The sequence below is a fragment of the Musa acuminata genome, chromosome BXJ2-7 (assembly GCF_036884655.1).
Source record: "Musa acuminata AAA Group cultivar baxijiao chromosome BXJ2-7, Cavendish_Baxijiao_AAA, whole genome shotgun sequence".
Taxonomy (NCBI): Eukaryota; Viridiplantae; Streptophyta; class Magnoliopsida; order Zingiberales; family Musaceae; genus Musa; species Musa acuminata.
The window spans coordinates 34318185-34342991 of record NC_088344.1 but is presented as its reverse complement, the minus strand read 5'-3'; the positions used below and the strand labels follow the sequence as shown (position 1 = coordinate 34342991).

General features: G+C 42.0%; 3 protein-coding genes across 7 annotated transcripts; 1 reads left to right on the top strand and 2 right to left on the bottom strand.

The window, feature by feature from the left end:
• Positions 1–3365: 3365 nt before the first annotated feature.
• LOC135617751 (shewanella-like protein phosphatase 1) lies at positions 3366–11742 on the bottom strand. 3 transcript variants are annotated; one of them, XM_065118303.1, is made up of 10 exons: positions 11618–11742; positions 10608–10708; positions 9867–9980; positions 6777–6885; positions 5020–5160; positions 4473–4645; positions 4235–4323; positions 4091–4160; positions 3893–3992; positions 3366–3559 (listed from the first exon to the last, which is right to left on the bottom strand). In XM_065118303.1, exons 1-9 carry the CDS (start codon positions 11709–11711, stop codon positions 3915–3917), a joined length of 969 nt encoding a protein of 322 aa, XP_064974375.1. In that variant the 5' UTR covers positions 11712–11742; the 3' UTR covers positions 3366–3559; positions 3893–3914. The 3 variants fall into 3 exon arrangements, with proteins under 3 accessions (XP_064974375.1, XP_064974374.1, XP_064974376.1); XM_065118302.1 differs by having other exon boundaries at positions 5020–5155; positions 6676–6885; positions 11618–11738; XM_065118304.1 differs by having other exon boundaries at positions 5020–5155; positions 6676–6885; positions 11458–11690.
• A 6440-nt stretch (positions 11743–18182) lies between these two features.
• Positions 18183–20622, bottom strand: LOC135617750 (exocyst complex component EXO70B1-like). The gene has a single exon (XM_065118301.1). The coding sequence runs from the start codon at positions 20342–20344 to the stop codon at positions 18395–18397; it is 1950 nt and encodes a 649-aa protein (XP_064974373.1). The 5' UTR covers positions 20345–20622; the 3' UTR covers positions 18183–18394.
• Positions 20623–21834: 1212 nt separating this feature from the next.
• On the top strand, positions 21835–24473 carry LOC103992538 (uncharacterized). 3 transcript variants are annotated; one of them, XM_009412277.3, is made up of 4 exons: positions 21835–22014; positions 23795–23995; positions 24085–24142; positions 24271–24473. In XM_009412277.3, the coding sequence occupies exons 1-3, from the start codon at positions 21904–21906 to the stop codon at positions 24136–24138; spliced, it is 366 nt and encodes a 121-aa protein (XP_009410552.1). In that variant the 5' UTR covers positions 21835–21903; the 3' UTR covers positions 24139–24142; positions 24271–24473. The 3 variants fall into 3 exon arrangements, with proteins under 3 accessions (XP_009410552.1, XP_009410553.1, XP_009410551.1); XM_009412276.3 differs by having other exon boundaries at positions 21836–22014; positions 24085–24138; XM_009412278.3 differs by lacking the exon at positions 24085–24142.
• The last annotated feature ends 334 nt before the right edge of the window (positions 24474–24807 follow it).

Here is a 24807-nt window from a genome sequence, read left to right as displayed (position 1 = left end):
GCCATTCTTGTTCGGTGTTTCTCATGTGTCGCGCGATCCCCACTTCTCCGAGAAAGCTCTCGTCGATGGCAGGCTCCCACGGACCCGACAAGGCCGCTCCTCCTTCCCGCCACGGCGGATGCATCGAGGCCAGGGCCGTGGCTCCGGTGGAAGCTTTGGGAACCTTGGTTCTTTGTTTTTTCTTCTCTTTTCCTTTTCTTTTGATCGTTCTCGTTGTTATATTTTTTCTCTTCTTCTTGATCTAGGGTTAGGGTTTATGTAGATCTAGGGGGTCAGGATACGACGGCACCGATGGATCCGACGAGGTCTCTGCGCCTCCTCGCGGCGGCGACGAATAAAGTCGAGGCCCTGGCGGTAGTTACGGTGGAAACTAGGAATCGAGGCTCTTAGTTCTTCTGCTTCCCTTTTCTTCTGAACGCCCTGGTTCTTTTTTTTGTTTTTTTTCATTTTCTTGATCTGGGGTTATGGTTTGTGTAGATTTAGGGGTCAGATTCGTACGATTTCGACGGACCTGACGAGGCCGCTCCGCCTCCCCGCGGTGGCGAATACAGCCGAGGACGGGCTGATGGTTACGGTTGAAACTAGGAATCGAGGCTCTTAGTTCTTCTGCTTCGTTTTTCTTTTGAGCGTTCTCGTTCTTCGTTTCTCCTTTCTTGATCTAGGGTTAGGCTTTGTATGGATCCAAAGGTCAGGTTCCTACGGCTCCGATGGACCTGATAAGGACGTTTCGCCTCCGCGCGACGGCGAATACAGCCGACGACGGGCCGCTGGTTACCATGGAAACTCCATGAATCCTGGTTCTTGGTTCTTTTCTTTTCAACGTTCTTGTCGTTCTTTTTTTCCTTTTCTTGTCAAGCATTTATGTTTGTGTATATCTAGGGTTTGGTTCTTGGCACAGTCTTGATATAGGTGGTGGCGATGGATACGGTGGCGGTGAGATCTCAGTGGGGAAACAGGGGAGGTGGTTACCGCGGTGGAGGAGATGGTTGGGAAGGCGATTAGCACTGCCCCACCCGAGGACGGTTCGGTGGTTACCATGGAAACTCCATGAATCCTGGTTCTTGGTTCTTTTCTTTTTGTTTTTTCAACGTTATTGTCGTTCTATTTTTCCTTTTCTTGTCAAGCATTTATGTTTGTGTATATCTAGGGTTTGGTTCTTGGCGCAGTCTTGATATAGGTGGTGGCGATGGATATGGGGGCAGTGAGATCTCAGTGGGGAAACTGGGGAGGTGGTAGGGGATACCTAGGTGGTGACCGCAGCGGAGGAGATGGTTGGGAAAGTGATTAGCACTGCCCTACCCTAGGTCTAAGCATGGCCGTGGAAATCTAAATTTTTCGCAGATTGGAGTGCAACAAGTGTGGTGCATTTTGAACCGAGTGCTGGCACTGGGAACGGTGGCGGTGGAAGTGACAGCGAGAAAGGAGTTATGCCGGAACTGTGGTGGCAGGAACGATGATTACAGGGGAAGAGATGCTTGATATGCTGGACGAGGTGAATCTTAAAATAATAATCAGGAGGATAAGGGCTGTTATGGCCATGTTTTTTCCACCAGCTCCAGCTGCATATGGTAGTCTTGTAGGAAAATTCCCCTCCCGTTTCCTAGTCCATGTTGTGAATTGTTTTTTTTCTGTCCGCCTTCCAGTCGCTATGGTGGCCCCAGTTCTTACCCTTCTCCGTATGGATCTCCTCCTCCAAACAGATACGGAAGTGAATGTCTAGTAGCCCATGGTGGACTATCGTACAGCTAGAGGGGGCATGGTGACCATATGAACCCTAGCCATGATAGTGTTGCTCCACCTCACGGTGGAGGTGGTGCCCCTGTTGCTCCTGCTGTAGTTAAGCTATATGATGACAATTGCAGAGAATTTTGTGATAATTTAAGGACTTAACATCTCAAACAGATCTTTTTTAATGGTATGCACAGGTATTAGTTATTTTCTATTTTAGTTTGCTTTGTTCTTTTTGTTCACTGAGATAGAGTGGTTAATTAGGTCATGTAACAGGACAATGGTGCCTCTTTTTTGGAAATAAAATGTTGTTATTTCGTAGTTATACTTTTAGATTTAAAGCATCACTGATTCATCATAAATAGAGTTGAAAATAAAAAAAAAACCATTCTTTCCTTTTGGAGCATTAGGACATTCTGTTGATCAATCACATCTATGCATCTGTTTCCTCGATTATCTAACATGATGGTGATAACAACTGTTAATACAAGTTCATAATTTGTCATATTCATAATTGGTTGAATTCAAAGTTAGACATTTATCCTATTGTTTTTATGATGTTTAATGCTCGATATGACTATGAGATGTGATCTCATAAGTTTTTCTTAGCATTTGTTTTTATGAGTTGGTGAGATGTTTCACCCGGAACACATAAAGGGTATTTTGACCTTGTAAGTCCACTAGAATTATCAACTTCAATGAAGGAATAGTTTAAGGAGCCTGAGAAGAAAAGAAATATTCCTAATCGAGCTAAAATCGGTTTATTGATATAGCTATTAATTTCATGGAATTGTTCCAAAAAGAGCCTGGAAAGAGAGGATATTTTCTTGATCAAGGCATAAAAAAAAGGCCAATCCTTGTTGAAAATTTAGTTGCTACTTTGCTGCCAGTAGTAGAAGTTCCTTTGATATTATTATAGCTGCTTCTTGGAAGTATGTCCAGTATTATACCACAATGCATAGGGGGTGTGAACCTATGATTTTAATCATTGTTTTCGGTTAGTTACTAAGGTTCTGTAGTGTTTAGGAGAACCTGGCGCCTAAATGATAGGTTTATTGTTAGGTATTATTTTTTCACGTCAAAATATTTGTATATTTTGATGCAACCTATCAGATATGATAAGACATTTTCATGTAATATATCTCCAGCTGCAATATAAAAGTTAAAGTGCCACTTAAGTTGTACCTGAAATATCAGATATGATAAGACAATTCTAACATCGGGTTGGCTTTTATATAATTGTCATTGTGAAATATCTTCTTTGTAGAGGCCATGTGGAATTAAAGCTCCCAACTGCTGCTGGTCTTTGAAAATTAAAGGTGAGTTTCAAGAGGCATCTGTTAGATTTTTTTAAATGTTCTTTTGTTATCCAACTGTTGCAGTTGGTGTGATAACTTCCCTTAGTATGCTGTAATCGTGTGATCTGTAGTGGTCCAATTTCTTGTCTTTTGATTTAAGAAACGTTTCCTATATATCACTATCGCCGAAGGCACCAGTGGTCTAGTGGTAGAATAGTACCCTGCCACCGGGTTCGATTCCCGGCTGGTGCACGAGAATTTTTTTTTTTAATTCTTCGTACCTTCTGAAGTTTAACAATTTGCTGTTTTTCGTTCGTGCATATTTATACAATTTGACCATAAACAACTATATATATATATATATATATATATAATTGGCAGGGTATACAAACAAATATACAACGTTTTTAATAGGTTGAGGGTATAAACTGGACAACCTATTTGAAGAGTTGATTTTTTGTTCCTTTCACGGCCATGCATTCATCAAACCGTTGTGTTCGTAAAGGTGTGTAGAGTCCTCTGTCATGTATGCCCTGCGCCAAGTAAAAAAAAAAAGTTTCAGATAGCGTAGCAAATTTAAAGGTAACAGAGATTTTTGGAGAAGCCAATATCTCTCAAAGCATCTCGTCCAAAGAGCTAAAATAGTACGGTTGCTATCGATTCATCCGTAGTTAAAGTCTAAATGAAATGGGGACATAAAAAAAAAAAAAAAAGGCTATTTTTACCAAATATCTCTCATCCGTGTAAAGAACCTTTTGTGTGTTCTTTCATGGCAAAAAAATGAATAGTCGACTAGTGCAAAAAATGAGGAATTCCGCAGAGGTAGTGCAAAAATGAATAAAAGTCAGCATGCTAAAAAATCATACCTTTTTGGTCATACTGGAAATTTTAGAGATAGTTCATGACTTCAAACAAGTCATTTTGGTTGCTTATAACCCTTGCTTTATCATCCACAATTTCCAAAACCTGGTTGATCAAATAATAATATCAACATCTCAACCATTATAAAGGATCAGTGAGTGACATTCAACAACATCTCAGTTGCATTGTTGAATCATATTTACCTCTGGTCTTGAATTAAGAACTCCTCTAGACATGCCCACATCAATACACCATATTCTTTCATTATATTTGCTGCGTATATAAAAGTGAATTTAATTTTCCAATAGTTTAAATGTCCACTTTATTGAAAGGATGATATGTCATACCTGTTAACACCATTAAATTGTGGAGTATGGCCAACTACCATTCCCTTTGCTCCTACAGCTTGCAATGTTTCTTCCAGAATAGAGGATATCTAAGAAAGAAAACAGAGTAGTTCAAGAAGTAGGATGATGATCATGATGATGATGATCATAACAATAGAATGAAAAAGATCCAATAACATATCAACTGTGAATAAGATTTTTCTTAGGTCATTTTGTTTGGTAGGATGAGACTACATGCCTGCAAAATTTGGTACTTAGAATCTGCTGAATCTCTTGAATACAGACGATTCCAAACAATACTATCATAACCTCTGGTAGCTATGAAAGGAACTGCCGGACTATCACTACTTTCACTAAAGTCTCTCATCCAAAATGATACTTCTTTGTTCATCCTCTCCAAACCATATGAAACTGCACAAATTTCAGTATGTTGTCACAGATGATAAGAACAATGGTTAATCCTTGCACTCTAGATTGTCAGAATTACAGAAAAATGCACTTTATGTTACATCCAAAAGTATACTAAAATGTTTAAAGTTGATCTCACGGTTCTCACCATCCAACGTGTCACTAATACCAAATGCTGAGGTATCACAAACCAATCAAATTGTTGATTTCCTATACAGGTTCACCCATGAGTCATCAAGTATACAAATACAGACACATACACAAACAAGTTAACTTGTGAATGATACGTACATGTGCATTCTATAGATAGCAAATAAAAGTTAATCCATGAATAATGAAACTTTTACTTAATAAGCATCAATAATTATAAAACTTACCATGATGAGGAAGAAGGCCACCATGGCAAAAGATCCAGTCATCAACTTTAAGAACCACAGAATGGCGTCCCAGTTCACAAGCCAGTGGACCACCTGGCCTCAAAAGTGAAGATCTTGCAATAACAGCCTGCTGCCTCTGTCCTAATATTTTAGGAAATCTGTCAGCATAATGAAAAATTTTAGATACAAAAGAGATTTTAGCATTTGTTTGTACTGCATGCTGAAAGATCCACAAAAGTAGAGATAACTTATATTAACCGCATTGTCGACAAATTAAACCATATTAAAACTTTTCTATCTGAAACCCTTTAGCATGGACACAGATGTTGATTTAATACTATACACATCCAGATATCAACATATATCTCAATTTGTTAATTTAACCTATATCAAAGTAAGGATTGATATATTAAATTCAATTCTAGAAAAAAACTCACTTGCAGGTGCTATATCCAAGTCATTTAATCTTTACCATTTTCAGAATTTCAGCATTACTTAAGGGAGAAAAATCATATGTTAGTATGAAAACACAAAAGTTACATTTGAATTATGTGCATGATGCTAGACTAAATGTTTTAACACATGTTTGGAAACATGAACTAATCTTAAAGCTATTGATTCTTGGATGAAAACTTAAAACAGCACTATCCATAATGAATTACATGTAAAGTAACAATGTTAATACCCTTCATTCGGTTCAGATGAAATATGAATCAAGCATTAATAAAGATGACCTAAAATGATTGATGGAGTTGGCTATTCCTTCTGCTGGAGATGAGAGTATGGGCACAGAACTGCATTTGCACATAATGAGTAATATATTGGATAACTGCATACTTAGTGGTATATTACATAACTACCAAATATAGCATATCATGTGTTGAATTACTCACTTACTTTCAGGTGTCACAATCAGAGAAAGATGCTAATTAACAAGACTCTAGAGTACAAATAATAATTAGTGTACAATCTTATTTTAAGTGGTAATTGAAGTAGAAAAGGTAGATCTAACAAATTAAATGCACACACAACTCTATTCAAACTATATATATATATATATATATATATATATATATATATATATATATATATATATATATATATATATATATATATATATATCACATGTACTGTCACATCCCAATTAGTCTCACATCGGAAAGACTAAGTTTGGCTTATAAGGATCTGATGAGTATAACATGGTAACTCTAGCTTAATTATTTTAGTTAATGGTTTGGACTAAACAGAATTATTGGCCAGTTAGCCCATCAAACTTGGGTTGTGACATTTGGTGAGTTGACTTAGTATTTGGGTTATATGACACTTCAATTAGTCCCACATCGGAAATGAGCAAAGACTAGGTTTGATAAGTGTATTATGTTAATTCTAGTTTAAACATTTTGATCAGTGATTTGGACCAAATGTATGCATGGCTTTATGAAAATTTAATTTATTTTTAATCTTTCTCTAGATTAACTATGTAGATGACCAAAGCAACTTGTCAAAACTTTAACTGTATAAAGAAAGAGAAAGCAAAGTATCCAACTAACTCGTACATTGCTAAAGCAAGTGAAACATATATGCAAGTCATTTAAAATAATATTCAAGTAATTGCATCCAGGAAACAGATGTGCAATATGAACACAGTGCAGAAACCTTTAGAAAATTCCAACGGGTCCAATAACTCTCAGATGTCCTTTTCTTTTTCCACCATTTAGTAGCCCTGATCCAGCCAATAAAAGCATCATCCCAGTTACCTTTGTATTCATCCAAGTAATCTAGGAAGTCTATGCACTCATCAAATGCTCCTGGATCAACATATCTGAAATCACCTTCTACATTCATGGTTTCATGATTTCCATTTACCTAGTTAGACAACAAAAAGTGGATCATCTCAAAGATCCAAGAGGTACCATACTAAGTCATAATTGTACACAGAAAATGAGTTAACACAGATAGCGTAAACTTGCTAAGAGCATTTTCTGTTATAGACTAACACATATCTTAAATGTGCAATAAAGATAACAAAAAAAGAAAAAGAAAAAAGGAAAAGGTAAGAAGATGCTAAATATTATAAAAATTAGATATCCACTGAAAATTTCTAAGATGTGTCCTCGGTATGCCAAAGGTCAAGGTAATGAATCGCACATATGCAGCATACAGGTACATGTGGCTGCATATTTGGTCCAATTATAATAAACAAATAGAAAACACTCAGTCTAAATTGTTAATAGGTAAATATATTAAGGTCAAATCAACACACTGTATGGACTCATTTGAGTTATAGAAAATGAGTAAAGGCCTAGGTGAAAAAGGGACATTTTCATGAACTAGAATTAATATAATAGTAATAGTAAAAACAATAGTAGGAAATGCAAACCACATATGTGGCCACAATTCAGGGCCACACCTTATGTGAGGTGGTCAACAACTGCATATGTAGCGGCACAGACCACATTTTGGAACACTGATCCATGGAACCTCAACTGTAAATAACATTCCACAGAGTTCATTAAGTAATTGGCTTACGATAATTTAACAGCTGAAATAATTATCCACTACTACAAGATATATTGCTAACAATTCCACAAACTCATCCTGTAAACATTGTCCTCAGACTCTCCTTGAGTCCTAGATGATTGGTACTATATTTAGGGATCCTCAACTAACTGACTTAACTTTGTTCCAGAATAATAATCATTAATTTTCTTATTACTCTCCTCCATCGGGCGGTACGTACCGGTCCGATGGAATACCGGTACGCGAACCACCCGTCATCGGAGGGACCGTGCTACAGTAATACTATATATTAGTGCTACAGTGCTACAGTAATACAATATAGCAGTGCTACAGTGTTACAATTCGGTACACCATGGTGTACCGCTCAGTACGCCGATACCGTACCATACCAAGCCAACCTCGAAACACCGGTACGGTATGTACGGTATGGTATTGCATACCTCTAAACTAGCCATTTATCATAAATTTTAGAATAAGTGTTCCATAAAACCTGAAGAAAAAATGTGGATAATGCTGTTTACAGTCCAAATTATAAAAAAACCATATGAGAATTTGTCTCATCAAAGAATTTTCAGTTACCAGCAATTATTGTTTCATAGAAAATGATATTTCGGCCTTCATCATTGACATAAAAGGCAGAACATTCTGGTTGAAGGTTTTAAATTTGATGAACTGAAGCATGACAACCTAGATCATGTCCAAAACAAGAAACAACAATCGAATAATCAAGTGAGCAAACCACAAAATCTAATATCCTTTCCACTAGGACACTTTTTCACCTTAATGATAACTGTTATTAAATATTTCTCTTTTCTATTAATTAGTTGTAGTAAGGTTTTGTTTTTGTTATACTATATGATTGGGTCGAAAAAGGTTGATCCAGCCAAGGCTTTTACCTACCAGACTAACATATGCAATTTTGACAATTCCACCCCTAACATAAACTAATGTGATGATGCACATATCTGATGCCTGCACATCATACATGGATTAGATTTGTGATAACACAAAAGATCTATGTCAACAGACACATTCACTTTTCCCTCCCAATTTTATTGAAATACATATTTTACTGTTTGATATATGCTTCAAATATTTGTGAAAGAACATGATAAGGATTAATTATTTAGCATCTGAGATCATATAATAATAAAAACCAATCTTCAGAATTTTGAATATTCACAAAAGAGAAACATCAATTTCACAAATTATTTTTCACCTGTCATCACAAATCCTTTGCCTTCTTGCAACATGGGGTAGTTGGATAGGGATCTGAATCCATTTCAAATATATATATCCATGCAACACTAAGTTATTGTTGTACCCAAAGTAGGCTTTGTGAACTTTCTTTTCTTCATATGGATTAAATAATAATTTCTTTATGATCTTTGAGATGATGTTTTTAATCATGGTATCAAATACCGATACCAGATCCATACTACTCCCCAGTTGGACCAGTACAGGCCCGGTAACATTTCAGGGCAGGGTCCAAACAGAAAGAGAGAGAGAGAAGATGGGAGGAGGAGGAGACGAAGGTAGAGGAGAAGGCACAGGAGAAAGAGGGGGAGAAGGAGAAGGCTGATGAGGATTACTAGAAACAAAGGAAGATGCGATGGTGACAAGGCAGCGGGCGGTGACAGTGAGATAGTAGGCAGTGTGGTGAGAGAGATCAAGAGAATAGCAAGAGAGAGAGAGAAGCATGGAAGATTAAAACCAAAGGATAGTTGTCACTATAAAAGAAATATAAAATGATATGGATATGGAACAGTAAGCTTTTCACTTTTAAAACCGAGTGGTAGGGAGCATTCCATGTACCAATTTTGGGCTGAATTGGTAAATTCCAGAGGGATCTGTCCATCCGGTTGAAAGGCCAAATCTCACAAAGCTGTCTTGCCAATAACAAAAACAAACAGATTTACTATCCTGTGTCTAGTTGTAAAAGTTCATCTTCTATTAGCATTTACCAAATAACAATGTATTTATACATACTAATCTGTTTTCTTTATATGTTTTAATTAGCATATAATATGGCAAGAGTGTCTACATACCAGAAGATACATGTATACATCATGTTTCTTTACAAACCTAAAACTAGTTAGTGCGATTATGTATGCCATGTGCTTCTATGCTTCTGGAACCAGTAATCCTGATCAAAGAAAATGCAGGTGCAGCAACAATATGGACATTATTTAAGCAAGTCAATAAGAGCAGGTGTGAATAGAAAGAGATCCTCATATAAGTAACTATGCAATTTTCTATTGCTATGGGTTTAGGATCCTACATAACAAGATGGAAAGAATACGCTCATAATACATAATCACTAATACCTGAAAGACAGCACCGCCAGTGGACTTAGCTTGAATATCAAGTGATCTCAATAATGATAAGATAGCAATTTCATCTTCACCTCGATCAAGGATGTCTCCAAGTTGAACTAATACCTACACATAAAAAAAGAGAAAGAAACAATGCAATGTTTTATCTTGAACTTGTACAAACCAAAAACAAAATCTCTAACGTGGAACAAACTCTAAAACCAATAATTCACCTTTAGATATAAAAAAATTGATGAATTATATGGGATTTTGGCTCCCAACCCCTAAAATAAGGTTTCAATCATCTGTCTGTATATAGTTTATTTGTCCACTGACCCTTTTTAAGATATGACTTGACTATCATCCCAACTTTAAGCACAAAGGAAGACAATCCAGATTATGTGGTTTACACTCAAAATTTAGCATAAAGGATAAGGTTGTAAGCAAAAATAATAATCATCTGCAATGGAATAAGAATATTGTCATATCTAAAGGAAGTGAATGTCAGTGTGAAAATTTCAGGGGTTAAAAAATAATGCGATTCGAAGGGGGATAGCACACAAAGCCAAAACAAAATATCACCATTGATTTAGATATAACAATTTATGTGACAGTTATTAGAAAATGGATAAAAGTATGCAGATGGGGTTCAAATTTTTTCTTTAAATAGAGTAGCATATATGTGATATTCTTCCCATCCTCAATGCGCAAAACAACACTATGATGGGGAACAATGATAAACTAGTGGCATACCGTCTCTCCACCGATCCATAGATCTTGGCCATCTGAGCTCAAGACTCCAGCCATTTCAAGAGCACGTCTTGTTTTTGAAAGATCCCCATGCAAATCACCCACTGAAATGCATACATCAGTATTTGAGATACTGTGTACGGGAAATATGCAAGATATATAAACATGAGAAACTAATTAACGCAATACAAGATCAAGAACCTGTAGACAGATAAACGGGGAAAAAACCTCCAATTATCATATGCAAATGAAAAGACACTATTATTAACTTGAAAAGCTTTAAAACATATATACCACAGAATACAAATGACAGAAGAAGAAACTTTTAGGACCATACACGCATAAACATGTAGAATTACTAATATGCACCCATGGCTTATAGAATTGGCTAGAATGCCCAAGAAAGAGTCATTGAGCAACAAATAAGTATTATATACAGAGCCAATGGACTTCAATATGTACGTTGTCAACTTTCATTTGAAAGTATAACGTGCAATATTTTTGTTCAATATTTGATAAAATTTAGAAGCAATTCCGCAGCAAAGGAAACATGCTACATCATAACTGCACAAATTCTTTGCGCTAGGGGGAAAACTATTCAACTGATTTTAACAAAGAAAACTCTCAAAATGAGCCTACAGATGACACGAAATCTGAATAATCCGTAAAAAGGCACAAGAGACATCCTTAAATAAATAAATAGAACCCTACAAGATCGAATCCAAATCATTGGAAACAGAACCCCCTTCTATCTGAGTACACCACCATTAAGTGAACACAAACTAACTTGACTAGTTGAAAAAAACAGTTTTGAAGCATGATGCAGAAGACGAGATAAATAGATGCTAGTTACCAGCAACTATCCGACGACCTGATGCAGAGACAAAAGTCGGAGGATTTCCACTGACTGTGATCGGTCTAAGGCTACCATTAACATATGAACAACACACTGCTACCTTCTGGTACTTGAGAGGAGGAAGAGACAAGGAACCCAAAGAAACAGCAGCCATTACCTCCCTGTTTCCGTCCTCTCTCGGAAGCTCGACCTCTTAAGAATTGTGTCCATCGATTTTGCACGGCCACGGCAAAGAGCTCATGAGAACACATTTCCACCAAGCGTTTGAGATGAGTCGTGGTCCCGTCACCATACTGTAAGCTCACCGCGAGGCCTTTAAGTACTGGCCAAACCGACCTAATAATGAGTCCGACTTGAACCCAACTAAGCGAACCGGAGGCACAGTGAGAAAAGCAAATCATGATCCTTCCGCTTCCGAAAATAATTAGATCAATCGGGATGAAGGCTACGCACGAGAAAGATCGGAACGTTCTTGGATTGACCATTGAAATCGCAAGAAAGAAATGATCGAAGAAAAACCACAAGCACGAAACGATTAAAAGATCACTAGGAGAAGAGGGTTTTAATCTAACCGAGGATTCGTACTTCCCCTCGATGAATCACAGAAACCTAAACGAATTTTCGCGCCATGAGATCACACAGCAACAGATTCTTGAAACGATCGAAGAAGAATCACAAGCACGACACGATCAAAAGATCTCAAACGAAAGCTACAAGAAGAGGGTTTTAATCGAGTAGAGGATTCGTACCTTCTCTCGCTGAATCACGGAAAACCTGAACAAAATTTTCGCGCCAAGAGATCACACAGGAACAGATTCTTGAAATGATCAAAGGAAAGCCACAAGCGCAACCCGAGTAAACGAACACGGAAGATACCAACAAGAGGGTTCTAATCCAATGGAAGATTCGTACCTTCTATCAATGATTCAAGCGAAGCCCAAACAAAATTTTCGCGCCATGAGGTACTCGGTAACAGACACTTGAAATAATCGAAGGAAATCACAAGCACGACACGATCAAAAGATCTCTAACGAGAGCTACCAAGAACAGGGTTTTAATCTAGCAGAGGATTCGTACCTTCTCTCGCTGAATCACGGAAAACCGGAACAAAATTTTCGCGCCATGAGATCACACAGGAATAGATTATTGAAATGATTAAAGGAAAGCCACAAGCGCAACCCGAGTAAAAGAACACAAAGAGAAGATACCAAGAAGAGGGTTCTAATCCAATGGAAGATTCGTACCTTCTATCAATGATTCAAGCGAAGCCCAAACAAAATTTTCGCGCCATGAGGTACTCGGTAACAGACTCTTGAAACGATCGAAGGAAACCACAAGCACGACACGATCAAAATATCTCTAACGAGAGCTACCAAGAGCAGGGTTTTAATCGAGCAGAGGATTCGTACCTTCTCTCGCTGAATCACGGAAAACCGGAACAAAATTTTCGCGCCATGAGATCACACAGGAACAGATTCTTGAAATGATCGAGGGAAAGCCACAAGCGCAACCCGAGTAAAAGAACACAAAGAGGAGATACCAACAAGAGGGTTCTAATCCAATGGAAGATTCGTACATTCTATCAATGATTCAAGCGAAGCCCAAACAAAATTTTCGCGCCATGAGGTCACTCGGAAACAGACTCTTGAAATGATCCAAGGAAACCACAAGCACGACACGATCAAAAGATCTCTAACGAGAGCTACCAAGAACAGGGGTTTAATCGAGCAGAGGATTCGTACCTTCTCTCGCTGAATCACGGAAAACCGGAACAAAATTTTCGCGCCATGAGATCACACAGGAACAGATTCTTGAAATGTTCGAGGGAAAGCCACAAGCGCAACCCGAGTAAAAGATCACAAAGAGAAGATACCAAGAAGAGGGTTCTAACCCAAAGGAAGATTCGTACCTTCTATCAATGATTCAAGCGAAGCCCAAACAGAATTTTCGCGCCATGAGGTCGCTCGGAAACAGACTCTTGAAATGATCCAAGGAAACCACAAGCACGACACGATCAAAAGATCTCTAACGAGAGCTACCAAGAACAGGGGTTTAATCGAGCAGAGGATTCGTACCTTCTCTCGCTGAATCACGGAAAACCGGAACAAAATTTTCGCGCCATGAGATCACACAGGAACAGATTCTTGAAATGTTCGAGGGAAAGCCACAAGCGCAACCCGAGTAAAAGATCACAAAGAGAAGATACCAAGAAGAGGGTTCTAACCCAAAGGAAGATTCGTACCTTCTATCAATGATTCAAGCGAAGCCCAAACAGAATTTTCGCGCCATGAGGTCGCTCGGAAACAGACTCTTGAAATGATCCAAGGAAACCACAAGCACGACACGATCAAAAGATCTCTAACGAGAGCTACCAAGAACAGGGTTTCAAACGAATCCAATCAATCAAGGAAACACAGCCCGATAAAGAGATCAAAAAGGCAAGTAGAGGGTTCATACTTCCTCTGAACGAAACGCTCCGACCGCCGTCGCCCGGATCGAAAAGGGAAGGCGGCTCCGTGGCGCAGCGAGAGGGATCGGCCAGAGCGCGAGGCGACAGGGTTCTTCGACGCTTCGCCGGCCAGAGCAGCAGTTCTCGGATCGCCGGTCTGAGTCGTGTCGTGATCGAGCGCACATCTTATAGCAAGACACCAACAATCCTACGGTTCAGCCTTTCATCTTCTCGGAGAATTCTATGTGGGTGGGGATTCGAATCCATGAAGCCATCGGGAGGTGCGGATCTCAATTCTTACATCCAATAACTTCGTATCCGCATTTGGATCCAACCACAACTCTAGATCCGATAACTCCCCACAAATGTTCATCATATGATTATTGTCATGCTAAAGGGATTTCCGTTACGGATCTAATGCACTTATCGGATTCAGATCCGAATCTCAATATACATACATTTCAAAGCCTCTGCAGTCCATCTTTTTTTGGAGTTGAAGATGAGTCAAGAGAGTCAACTCCTGCACACGTATCCAAACAATTAACCTATCTTAATCGATTGGTATATATTGGAACTCTGGAACGGAATGGATGACAGAACGAGACGCGGGTGAAATCGAAAGAAGAACCATTGGGACTCTTCAAGTCACTCTGTGTTTGCCATCTCTTACTGTGTTGGTCAAAACCCAGTAGGGATAGCAATTCTTTTGGTAGAAACCAGGAGCTGGTTTGGCCTCGTTTCTGCCACTGGTAGTACAGATTGGATTCCAAGTTTCATCGGCGTCAAAGCAAAGGGACATGGATCTGAGAGTAAACCTCGTTCTTCCCTTAAAGACCCATCATCCCGTATCCATGTGAGAGGAGGAGCTAATAAACTGGTTAATGATGTTGTGATATGAGGAAGGTGGGCTCATCTCATCTCCATTACAAAGGAAAGGACACGTTGCAGGGCCATGCATGGATCTTGGTGGCACCAAGCAGGTCTCCTGCACATCAAAGCACAAAAGATCAAATGTTGGCAGGACCTTGCATGGATCTTACTGGTACCAATCAAGTCCTGTGCACAGAAAAGCGCAGAAGACCTGAATGATTCCGATCATGCACCGGAACTCTACAGGAGATGATCTAGGTTAACCTTTTCGCACAGGGGTAGTACTCACACAGTAAGAGAGAGAGAGAGAGAGGGGCGGAGAGCTGAGTCACAGCCCGGAAACCTCCGAGGAGGTGCAGCCAAAGGCGCATAAATTATTTGGCGTGTCAGCTGAGAGGTCAGTCAGAGCCGAGGGAGAGAGTAGGGGGGTGGGGGAGAGGGGCCATCACTGTCCTTTAGCCATTCGAGTGACGCCCTCGGTGTTGGTGAGGAGATGAGGGAGGGAGGGGGGTAATACGTACGAACAGTCAGTGGCCGGCGAGCCACGAGAACCAGGGGAGGGGAGAGAGACCAGAGAGAGGGTTGCCCAAGTTCCAAGGGTCAGTGGAAATGGAGCTCGCCCTCGAGGGAACAGCAACGAGCGCTGGATATGTTGCAATCTCTAACACAGAGCAACTCGAAGAAAGGAAATGGAGGAAGATGATGACCTCTTTAGTGCTCCGTGAGACCATATCGAGAGCTAAAAGGTCGAAATAAAGGCAGCAATTAAAGTTTGCGAAGCTAAACATTGGCATGTAAGGAATTCCACTGTATGAACCATTAATGGGCAATCACCAGAGCTGGTAAAGCCAGCAACTGCAACAAAACCTAACAATGCTCAGGCCTCAGGTAGAAGAAATGGGCAGGAACTTCCAAGGACTAAAAGTCAAGGAGAAAAGTTCCACCATCTTCTATGAGGCATCCATCCATCAGTCAGAGATATCTGGAAATGATTGGTGCAGCTTAAATTTACTACCTACTCATCTACACACATCAGGAAGAGGACCGCCCAAGGAGAGGTGTGTGACTTTGTCCTGTGCCTTCTCACACATCCTCTCACCCCACCACCACTCACCCACCCATGCAGCCATTCAGCTATAAATAGACCCTCTTGGCCACTGCCTTCCTCACTCCTTGGCCTCTCTCTGCAAGCAACCCTCTCCTCTTCCTCCCTTTGATATCATTGTCATCATCACCATCATCATATTCTTCTTCTTCTTCTACCTTCTGAGTCAGAAGGTTAATGATACCATGTTGTGGGTTCTAAAAGTATGGAACAATCTGTAAAGCTCAGGAGGGATAGCGCCATAGATGATGAGGAAGGAACTCTATGTTCTCATCCAAATGCGCTATCTATCCTGAGCTTCATGGATTCTCCCTACTACCAAAAGCATATCTGATGGCACGGTAATATACGTATGTATGTGTATATATACATCTTCTTAATGCGGTATTTATTCTACATGAATCTTAGTAACTCCCTTCTGATGTACTGCGCTGTCCTCACTTCTTTGCGTCGACATCAGTATCATCCAAAGAAGCTTCAACATGCATAATTTTCTACTAGTTTCTTTGAGGTTAGCACTAAAGCACGTAAGGATCTCTTCTCCATGTTTGTGTCTTATGTGATGCTCCTTAAATGTCTTCATTAAAGCATGTTTGTTTTTGCAAGGAAAAAAGTTGCACAGGTAATTTCATAAACAAATGAATATAAGTTGTTTTGGCTGTCTGAAAAGAAAAAATGATATTATTGTATATTTCCTTCTCTAGATTTTTGGTTTGAGAACTTTGTTCCATCAACCAAAGGCAATGCTGAGTGAAGGAAAAAAAGAAGTCCTTTTGCTGTCGTAATGTGAAGAACTGAAATTACATATATTCTGAGAAGAGAAATCATATGCAAGTTAATTTTTTGACTTCTGGTATGCATGACAAATCTTGTTGACATATCACACATGAATCATGAGAATTGCTGAAACCAGTTGTGGATGATCAAATCAAACTGTTTGATGGCACAGAGATATGTGGGCATCAGAGTCTCTTCTTTCTTGTATTTGTTTGGTGAGAAAGACAGAGACTCTGGTCTCTGTGAAACGCACACATCAACATTCATTTTTCTGCACATGCTAAAGAACAATGGAAAAAGAAGAAGAGACTGAGCATTCTATCTCAGGTTTAAGATCCATGAATCAAGTAGAATCGGATATGCTTGAGGTATCAGAAATCATTCAGAGTGGAAGAGAGGGTTTCAATTTACAGCATCACAGAATGTGGCAGGCAGCTGACAAAAGTGCACAAAATCTCCACAGATATAGCTCCATACTAGTGCATGACTGCTCTGACAGATTGGTCAGGGTTCTTTTCTGTGCGTCAAGTATCTGCTTTAACTTTCACTACCACAACATGGATCCCAATGTTCACAGGATCACAGACCTTCAAGCTGATACCTTGCTGTTGAGCAATCACAACAACACAAACTCAAAAGCTGGCCTGTGGTACAGAGGACTGATATGTGCGGCACCATCAGAAATATAACATTTCCATGCAAGTGAAGAACCACAGGCCATGTTCCATCTACTTCATATGTCCACATACTCTGCCTCTGTGTATTTGGTGTGCTTGTTAGGTTGGTAGACAATGGGCGACAGGGAGCTCTGTGCACGAGTTTTAAAGCATTCGTCTGATATTGTAGTGCCATAAGAAGATGCTGATTAGAGTCGAACACATTGCGTTAAGTGTATCGATCGAACAAAGGATATTTATTTCCCTGAGATGTGGCTTATGTGCTGATTCTTGTACTTCGCAAGTTCTTCGACCATTTCATTTTGCACCGAGTGAGCGTCGGAAGATGTAGATCAGAGGTAACCTGGAGATCCCATATCGACCACATGAATGCTGCATTTGGTAAGGAAACAATAGCCTGACAAGGAAGAGGCGAAAACCACACACATTATGAACAGAGATGTATCATCACTGTCAAATAGAGTAGTTCTTGTCACCTCATACTTCGGCTGGATTTCTTGTCACCTCATTATCTGACAAATCACACATCAAGAAACAACAATGAGGCTATTAATGTTACCATACAGTGAGTAGATCGAAAAATGGAGATTCAAGTTTAGCTCACTGAAACCAGAGGCAGTTTGATCTGAGAAGATTGTTGTCAATGTCAAGCTTGTTTCAGGACAGATCTGTTTTAAGGCCTCTGCAAGCTTCAGCCATGGCAGCTGAAGCACATATTAGCAGGAAATATGAAAAGAAGAACCAATTTAGATTGTAGAAGATTGCATTGTGGTCTATTGGGGCACCAAACCCCCTGCATACATATACATCCAAGAGCTGCTGAAGCAGATGTTAGCAGGAAATATGAAAAGAACAACCAATTTAAATCGTAGAAGATTGCATTGTGGTCTATTGGGGCAGCAAACCCCCAGCATACATATACATCCAAGAGCTACTGAGTCTAACAACAACAAGGAACGCCTTCGTACGGGCAACACAAGTAGGTTTCATTACTTGGGAACAACTTAGCCTTCATCACTGAAAGCGGCCACTCTCTCTTGCTGCTGCTGATAACAGCTACCACCTGCGTGCCCCCTCGAACAGCTCGTTGATTCTGGTCTCCACATCCTCGACGCTGTACTTCAGATGGCGGTCAATCTGCCTGCCGACCTCCCCGGCCTGGCGCAGCCGCGCGACAAAGTTGCGGTAGACCGGCAGCACTAGCGCCCCGATGGCCAGGCGCAGCTCTGTACGCAACTGCTCGTCCACAACCAACCACCCGACCTGCACCTTCCAGATGTCCTCCACGTAGGTGTTGAACATCCGCAGGCGCTCCCGCATCGCCTTCCCGGCCGCGGCCGACGACGACGCCGCGGCCCCGCCGATGCCGTCCATCCGCAGCACCGCCACTACTTTGGTCCACGTCGTTCGCTGGTAGTCGTTGCCCCACCGCCGCACCATCGCCATCTGCCGCCGGATCCAGTCCTCCCCCAGCAGGGCGCCCAGCTCGCTGTCCCTGGCCTTCTGGGTCATGTACCGGCCGTTGTTCATCAGGAAAATGAAGCTGAGAGGCGGCTCCGGGTAAACCTTGGATTTGGCCTCGAGGTTCGACTGCAGGACATCCATGATCCATGCGACCTGGAGGGACAAGGAGGACGAGGACGGGTGGTGGGGGTCGGGCGGTATGGTGACCCCGGTGGCATCCTCCTCCATGACTTCTTCCAGGGTCCGCCGAAAGGCGCACGCCGCTCGGAGGTAGTTCATCACATAGCGGGTGATCGGGTGAAGACCGCCAACGGGGACAGCGGCCTTCGCCGGATCCCGACGGATCAGGTTCTCGAGCTCGATAAATATCCCCCGGATCGCCGCCCCCAGGGCCCTGTGCGAGGCCGCGACCTCGGTGCGGAGGGTGGCAGAGTACTGCTCCGAGAGGAGATGATCGAGCTCGGGGAGGAGGTCATGGAGAGCCTCGTACATGTCAACGAGGCGGAAGAGGCGCTCGGGCTCGCGGGGACCGGCCGCGATAGCATCAGCGAAGCAAAGAAGACCAGCGGCCGCGGGGCGGCAGGCGGCGGCGAAGGCGAGGTCGGCGAAGGGGGGCAGGGAGGCGAAGACGCGATCACAGAGACGTCGTTCGCTGGGGACGAGGATGAGAAAGGCCATCTTGGCTGCCTTGACCCAGCGGGCGATCTCGTCCTCGAGGTCGGCCCAGGGAGTGGCCTGGACCTCGTCTGCGGCGCGGGGGCGGAGACCGAGCCGGGCGATGGACTCGTCGACAAAGCCGCGGCGGGACACGCCGTAGGCCTCGGCGCACTCGCGGCCGAACCCGGCGTCGACCATGCGGCGGGCGATCGCGTGGAGGTCGGCGATGGAGCCTGGGGGCAGAGCGTCGATCACGAGGTTATAGTCGTTGACGGGGGCGGCGACGGGAACATGGTCCTCGCCCTCATCAGCGCCGTCGGAGTCGGAGTCCTCGGAGGGAGGGGTGGAGATGCCACCGGCGGCGGCAAAGCCGTCGGGCCGGTCGAGGATGGCGCGGAACTCCTCCTCGAGGCGGAGCATGCAGCGCTGGAGGAGGTCGTCGGTGCGGTCGAAGAGGGATTTGTCACCGGTGCCGGAAGGGGACTCGAGGTCGCGCATGGTGGCGAGGAGGTCGTCAACGGCCTCGAGGAACGCGGCGGCGTCGGCTGCATCGGACCAGATGAGGCGATCGGAGGCGACGAAGCGGGAGATCTGACGGTCGAGGGTGCGGATGGTGCGCTCCAGGGGCGGCCGGGGGTCGTCCGCCTCCCGTCCTCCAGCCGTTGCTCCGCCACCGCCCGCGACAGCGGTACCAGCAGCCGGGGAGTCAGCGGGGCTGCGTCGGCGGGGGAGTGGGCGATCGGACGATAGCTTGTCGAGGGAGAAGCGGCCATCGAAGGCGGAGAAGACCTGGAGGATGTCCTCGGCCATGGTCTCGGTCCGTCCCAGCGTCTTGGCGATGTGGCGGACGGCCGCGATCAGCTTCTCCTCCCCGTTCTCTTCCATATCGTCGATATGTATATATCTACCTCCTCTTTCTTCTTCCCCTCCTCGTTCTTCTCCCCGTGAGATTCTACTGTCACTGGTTCGGAGTCGTGGTCATGGGCGTCGAGTGCTGTGACCTATAGGGGCGGACGGAAGTACAAGTCGACGTGAGGAGAGGATTAGGGTTTGGGGGGTAAACTGAAGGGTGGAAATTTGTTCGGTTTATTTGGAATTGCGAGCGAGACGCGGATTCTGAGTCATGAATCGGAGATCGATATAGGTGTATGGCAGTAGGAAGAAGAAATAACGCGGAGAGAGAGAGAGAGACATGGAGGTGGCATTCTCGCGATTAATTACTCGTCGTGTTTGGGAGATGGGAAAGCGGTACGCTACTTCCCGTGATTGGTCGCTTAAAGTGTACCTGGGATTTCGGGTAATAAACCAAGGGACGACGGAGAGTTCAGTGCTACCAACTCGTTATTGGAGAAGCTCATGTGGATCCCACCGGGACCACGATCGGACCCAACCACAGAGCAAGTATGTCGGTCACGAAGTCACTGTAGAGGACGAAGAGCGGTCGTCAAAGAGAAAGAAAGAAAAGACAAAAGCCCGCTACCCTTATAGGTATGTGTCGATCAGAGCGTAGGGCGGGACCCGCAAGGGCCCGCAAGGTCGGTCCATCATAACAGATCAAGAAGAAGCAATCACAACCCTTCATTTCTCTGATCTGTTTTGCACTTTAGAAAACGTTCCCCTTTTATTTTCGGTTCTCTTTTTAACGGAATGGGCTGCACGATGTCGGACGGCGAATGGAACGACGGAATGAAGAGGGATGACCCAACGGCGTGATTGACGGACTCGGTCCCGCGGTTTGACCAGTCAACCCCTCGCAAACTCTTTGGACCGTTTCCTTTCACCCCTCGGTCTCATCCCATCTCTAGAAACTTCCCCCTCCGCCTGGGCCCCATCTTAAACACAAAGGTTGTTGTACGGCTGAGTTGGACGTTACGACTCTAACGATCAAAGACGACAGCGTTGGGGTCCAGCAGGAAGGATGGCCGTTGGTTCAGCTTGGCAAGGCCAATGACAGCGAGGCAACAACGTGGGCGGTCCAGATGTGAATTGCAGGTTCGATGGGTTGATGGGAAGAATAATTGATGGATCTCATCAAATCATCGATCAATTTGCTACAAACCAGCAGTTATTGACCGTTCGTTTAGACGAATAGTCCGGCTGCAATTGAGTTACTTGATTGGATGGGAAACGTAAAGCGAACGCCGACCCTTTCAGATGATATCTATCAGATAGGAGATTTGAATTCGCACGACCCAAACCGACGGATGCTTCCGGATTCAATCTGATGAGAAGCAATCTGAGCATAATATGAAATATAATTTTTTTGTATTTTTCTAAAGATTTTTTTTATTATAAGAATGAGAAAGAAGAAAATTCTAGGTCGTTCATCCCACCGTAGAATCGTTGATGCACGAATCTCGAGGATTTCCGGTTTATCTTACAAGGGTTTTAGGGAAAGGGCGAGAGCGGGGGAGAGGTTTGTTGGAAGTGAGGGGTAGCGGAAGATGCCGTGCCTCAACATCTCGACGAACGTGAGCTTGGAGAGCGTCGACACCTCCGCCGTCCTCTCCGAGACTACCAAGGCCGTCGCCAAGATCATCGGCAAACCGGAATCTGTCTGTGGACACCTTCCCTTGCCTATTTTATCCGATTCTTATTTCCTTTTCCTGTATGTCTTCCCTCTTGTCTTTTACCGTCGCTAGGAGAGCCCTTTTTTGTTTCTATATTTCCAAATTTTGAATTGCCTCGACGGATATGCGGTGAGGGGTTTCTAATATTTGGGATTGGACTTTTAGCACCGCATTTTTATAAGAAATTAACGGGTGCTAGTGTGATTTCACAGTCTCTGAACTGTTGGTACGTGTATTGCCCGGACAACTGTTGGTAGGTTTCTGTGATTTCGCATACGAGACCAAGAATTGGCCAGTTGTTTGGCTACAGCAAAACCGAGAGGAAGATTGAAAGATGGATAGAGAAGGGATGCCATAATTTGATAAATTCTCTCCTATCTGTTATGAATTATGTGACAAAATTTAGTGATCGAAGTTGATTGAGTTGCAATGACTTCAGAAAAGAATTCCTTTTACTTTGTTGTATTATTGTTGATTGACTGCAGATTCTTATAGGAACATTTGTTGAAAGTGTAGCAATTTTTTACTTGGTGGAATTCATGATCTTATAATCACCCTGGTGCTCATTTTTACCTAAGTATACAAGTTCTCCAGGGGACAACTTGCATATTGTATTATTACTTTTAGCTCATTCGCTGTTAGCTTATGTTGATGTTCGATCAACCAGTGAAGTAACATTGGCACTCGTTGATCCACAGATAGTTTAAAGGTTTAATTTCTTGATTTCGCACATGTGCATTTTTGTTAAGAGATAATCCATGGCGACATAATCTTATGAGGGCTAGTATTCTTTTGGTGAGGATGAATAGCATATTACATGTTTAAATGTCTGGTTTTTATGGACAAAATTTTGATACCTGTTTGATTAAATGGATTGCAAAAACAGTGATTTCTTTTAAATGTGTGTTCATGCTATAGCATATGGGACATATAAAAATAGAGACGGATAGAAATAAGCTGCTATCCTTTGACAGGAATGCCACTTTAGTTCCTTCAGTCCATATTTAATTGTTGCATTATTAAAATAAAATATCCAGTACCTCTTGATTGGAAAGGAGAGACTGTTTCTTGTAAAAACTGTTAAATCATTTTGTTTGCATCCATATCTTGACTGTCCTTTAATCCAGGTAGTGGAATGTTTCATTGTAGTCCACTGGAACTGGAGATTTAGTATTGACTAAAAACTGCTATACCTTGTCTTTTCACTAGATGATCGTGGCTATATTAGAGAAATTATATGTAAAACAAATTCTGAGAGAAATCGCTGACTTAGGTGTAAAAGAAGTCGAGAAGCCATGGGAATGATCAGAGATGGCATCGCATTGCACCTCTGGTTCCTTCTCAATGTGCCTTCTCATATTGGCTCATTCTTGCATTCTATTGCTTTCTTTTAATTTCCATGGACAAGAAATTAAGACTGGTTTCTTTGTTCTTGTGCTTATAGGACTCCATATCTTAAATTTATCATCAGTTGACTTTGGTTAGTCGTGTAATCTTTTGTTCTTGTGAAGGACATAAGAAGCTGTTCATATTCTCTCATGTAATCTCGAGTTTCCATTTGACATTATCCACTTGACATGATTAGGTTTTCATTCGATTTTGTTGCAACAAGTTGATCGTTCCTTGTACTCGTAGGTTTGGAGAATAAGATGATTAGCTAGTAGATATCTGGATGTGTTTCCTGTGCCTTCATATATTTCGTTTGACCTTAATCTTATTTGCCATTTACTTTACCTGATCCAAATGCTCATATGATTGTTAACAGTATGTGATGGTCGTGCTGAAGGGATCAATACCCATTTCATTTGGCGGAACCCAGCAAGCTGCCGCTTACGGTGAATTAGTGTCCATCGGAGGACTGAATCCTGACGTGAATAAGAAATTGAGTGCTGAAATATCTACTATTTTAGAGAGTAAGCTGTCCGTCCCAAAGTCACGCTTCTTCCTGAAGTTCTACGACTCAAAGGCAAGCCACTGTTGCTTCTTTAGTGTAGCACCATATGAGTCATTAGTAGTTCTTGGTTTTTCTCTCATCGCAGTTTTCTTGTTTGTTAGGCCAATCAAGCACAAGAACATGCTCAGTGTTTGCATGCTTTGCATCAGCAATAGGCATGTAAATGACTATTTATTGGTTCAAGTCTTTTTGTATTCTTAGCTATGAGTATATGCATTACTTGATGTGTTATTTCCTAATCTGTTCCATTTATGCCCAGTATAACCTCAACATTTCGATTATTGCAGGGTTCAGACTTCGGGTGGAATGGTTCAACTTTCTAAAGCTTGAATGATATTGCCTGGAGCATCAGCTTCAGTGTGTGTAGCTTATGGTTGATGTATAAACGAATGACTATATTCACATCTCATTCCAGACAATAATCACTTTCTTTTATGCTGTTTGACATTTCTTTCTAACATAGAACAAGTGATTTATTTGGTGATCTTCATCTTCATTTGCTCTGTAGCATTGTTTTATACCCATTGTCGTAAATATCAATATAATTCAAAATATGTTGGTAGCGGGGTGTCTTTGGGACCCTTTGATTGACATGATTTAGATTCAATCTGTTATGGCTGATTGGAATCCGATGATGGGATCCGAGTCCATCGATCTTTTACTATCAAATATTGGCACGGATTGGTCTGATGCGGTCACCTCACCGCCGAAATAGCGTGTAATTTTCCCCTGTAATATTATATATATATATATATATATATATATATATGGACGATTTCCATAAAAATTATCCATATTTTGAGTTTTTTAATTAGTAATTTTTT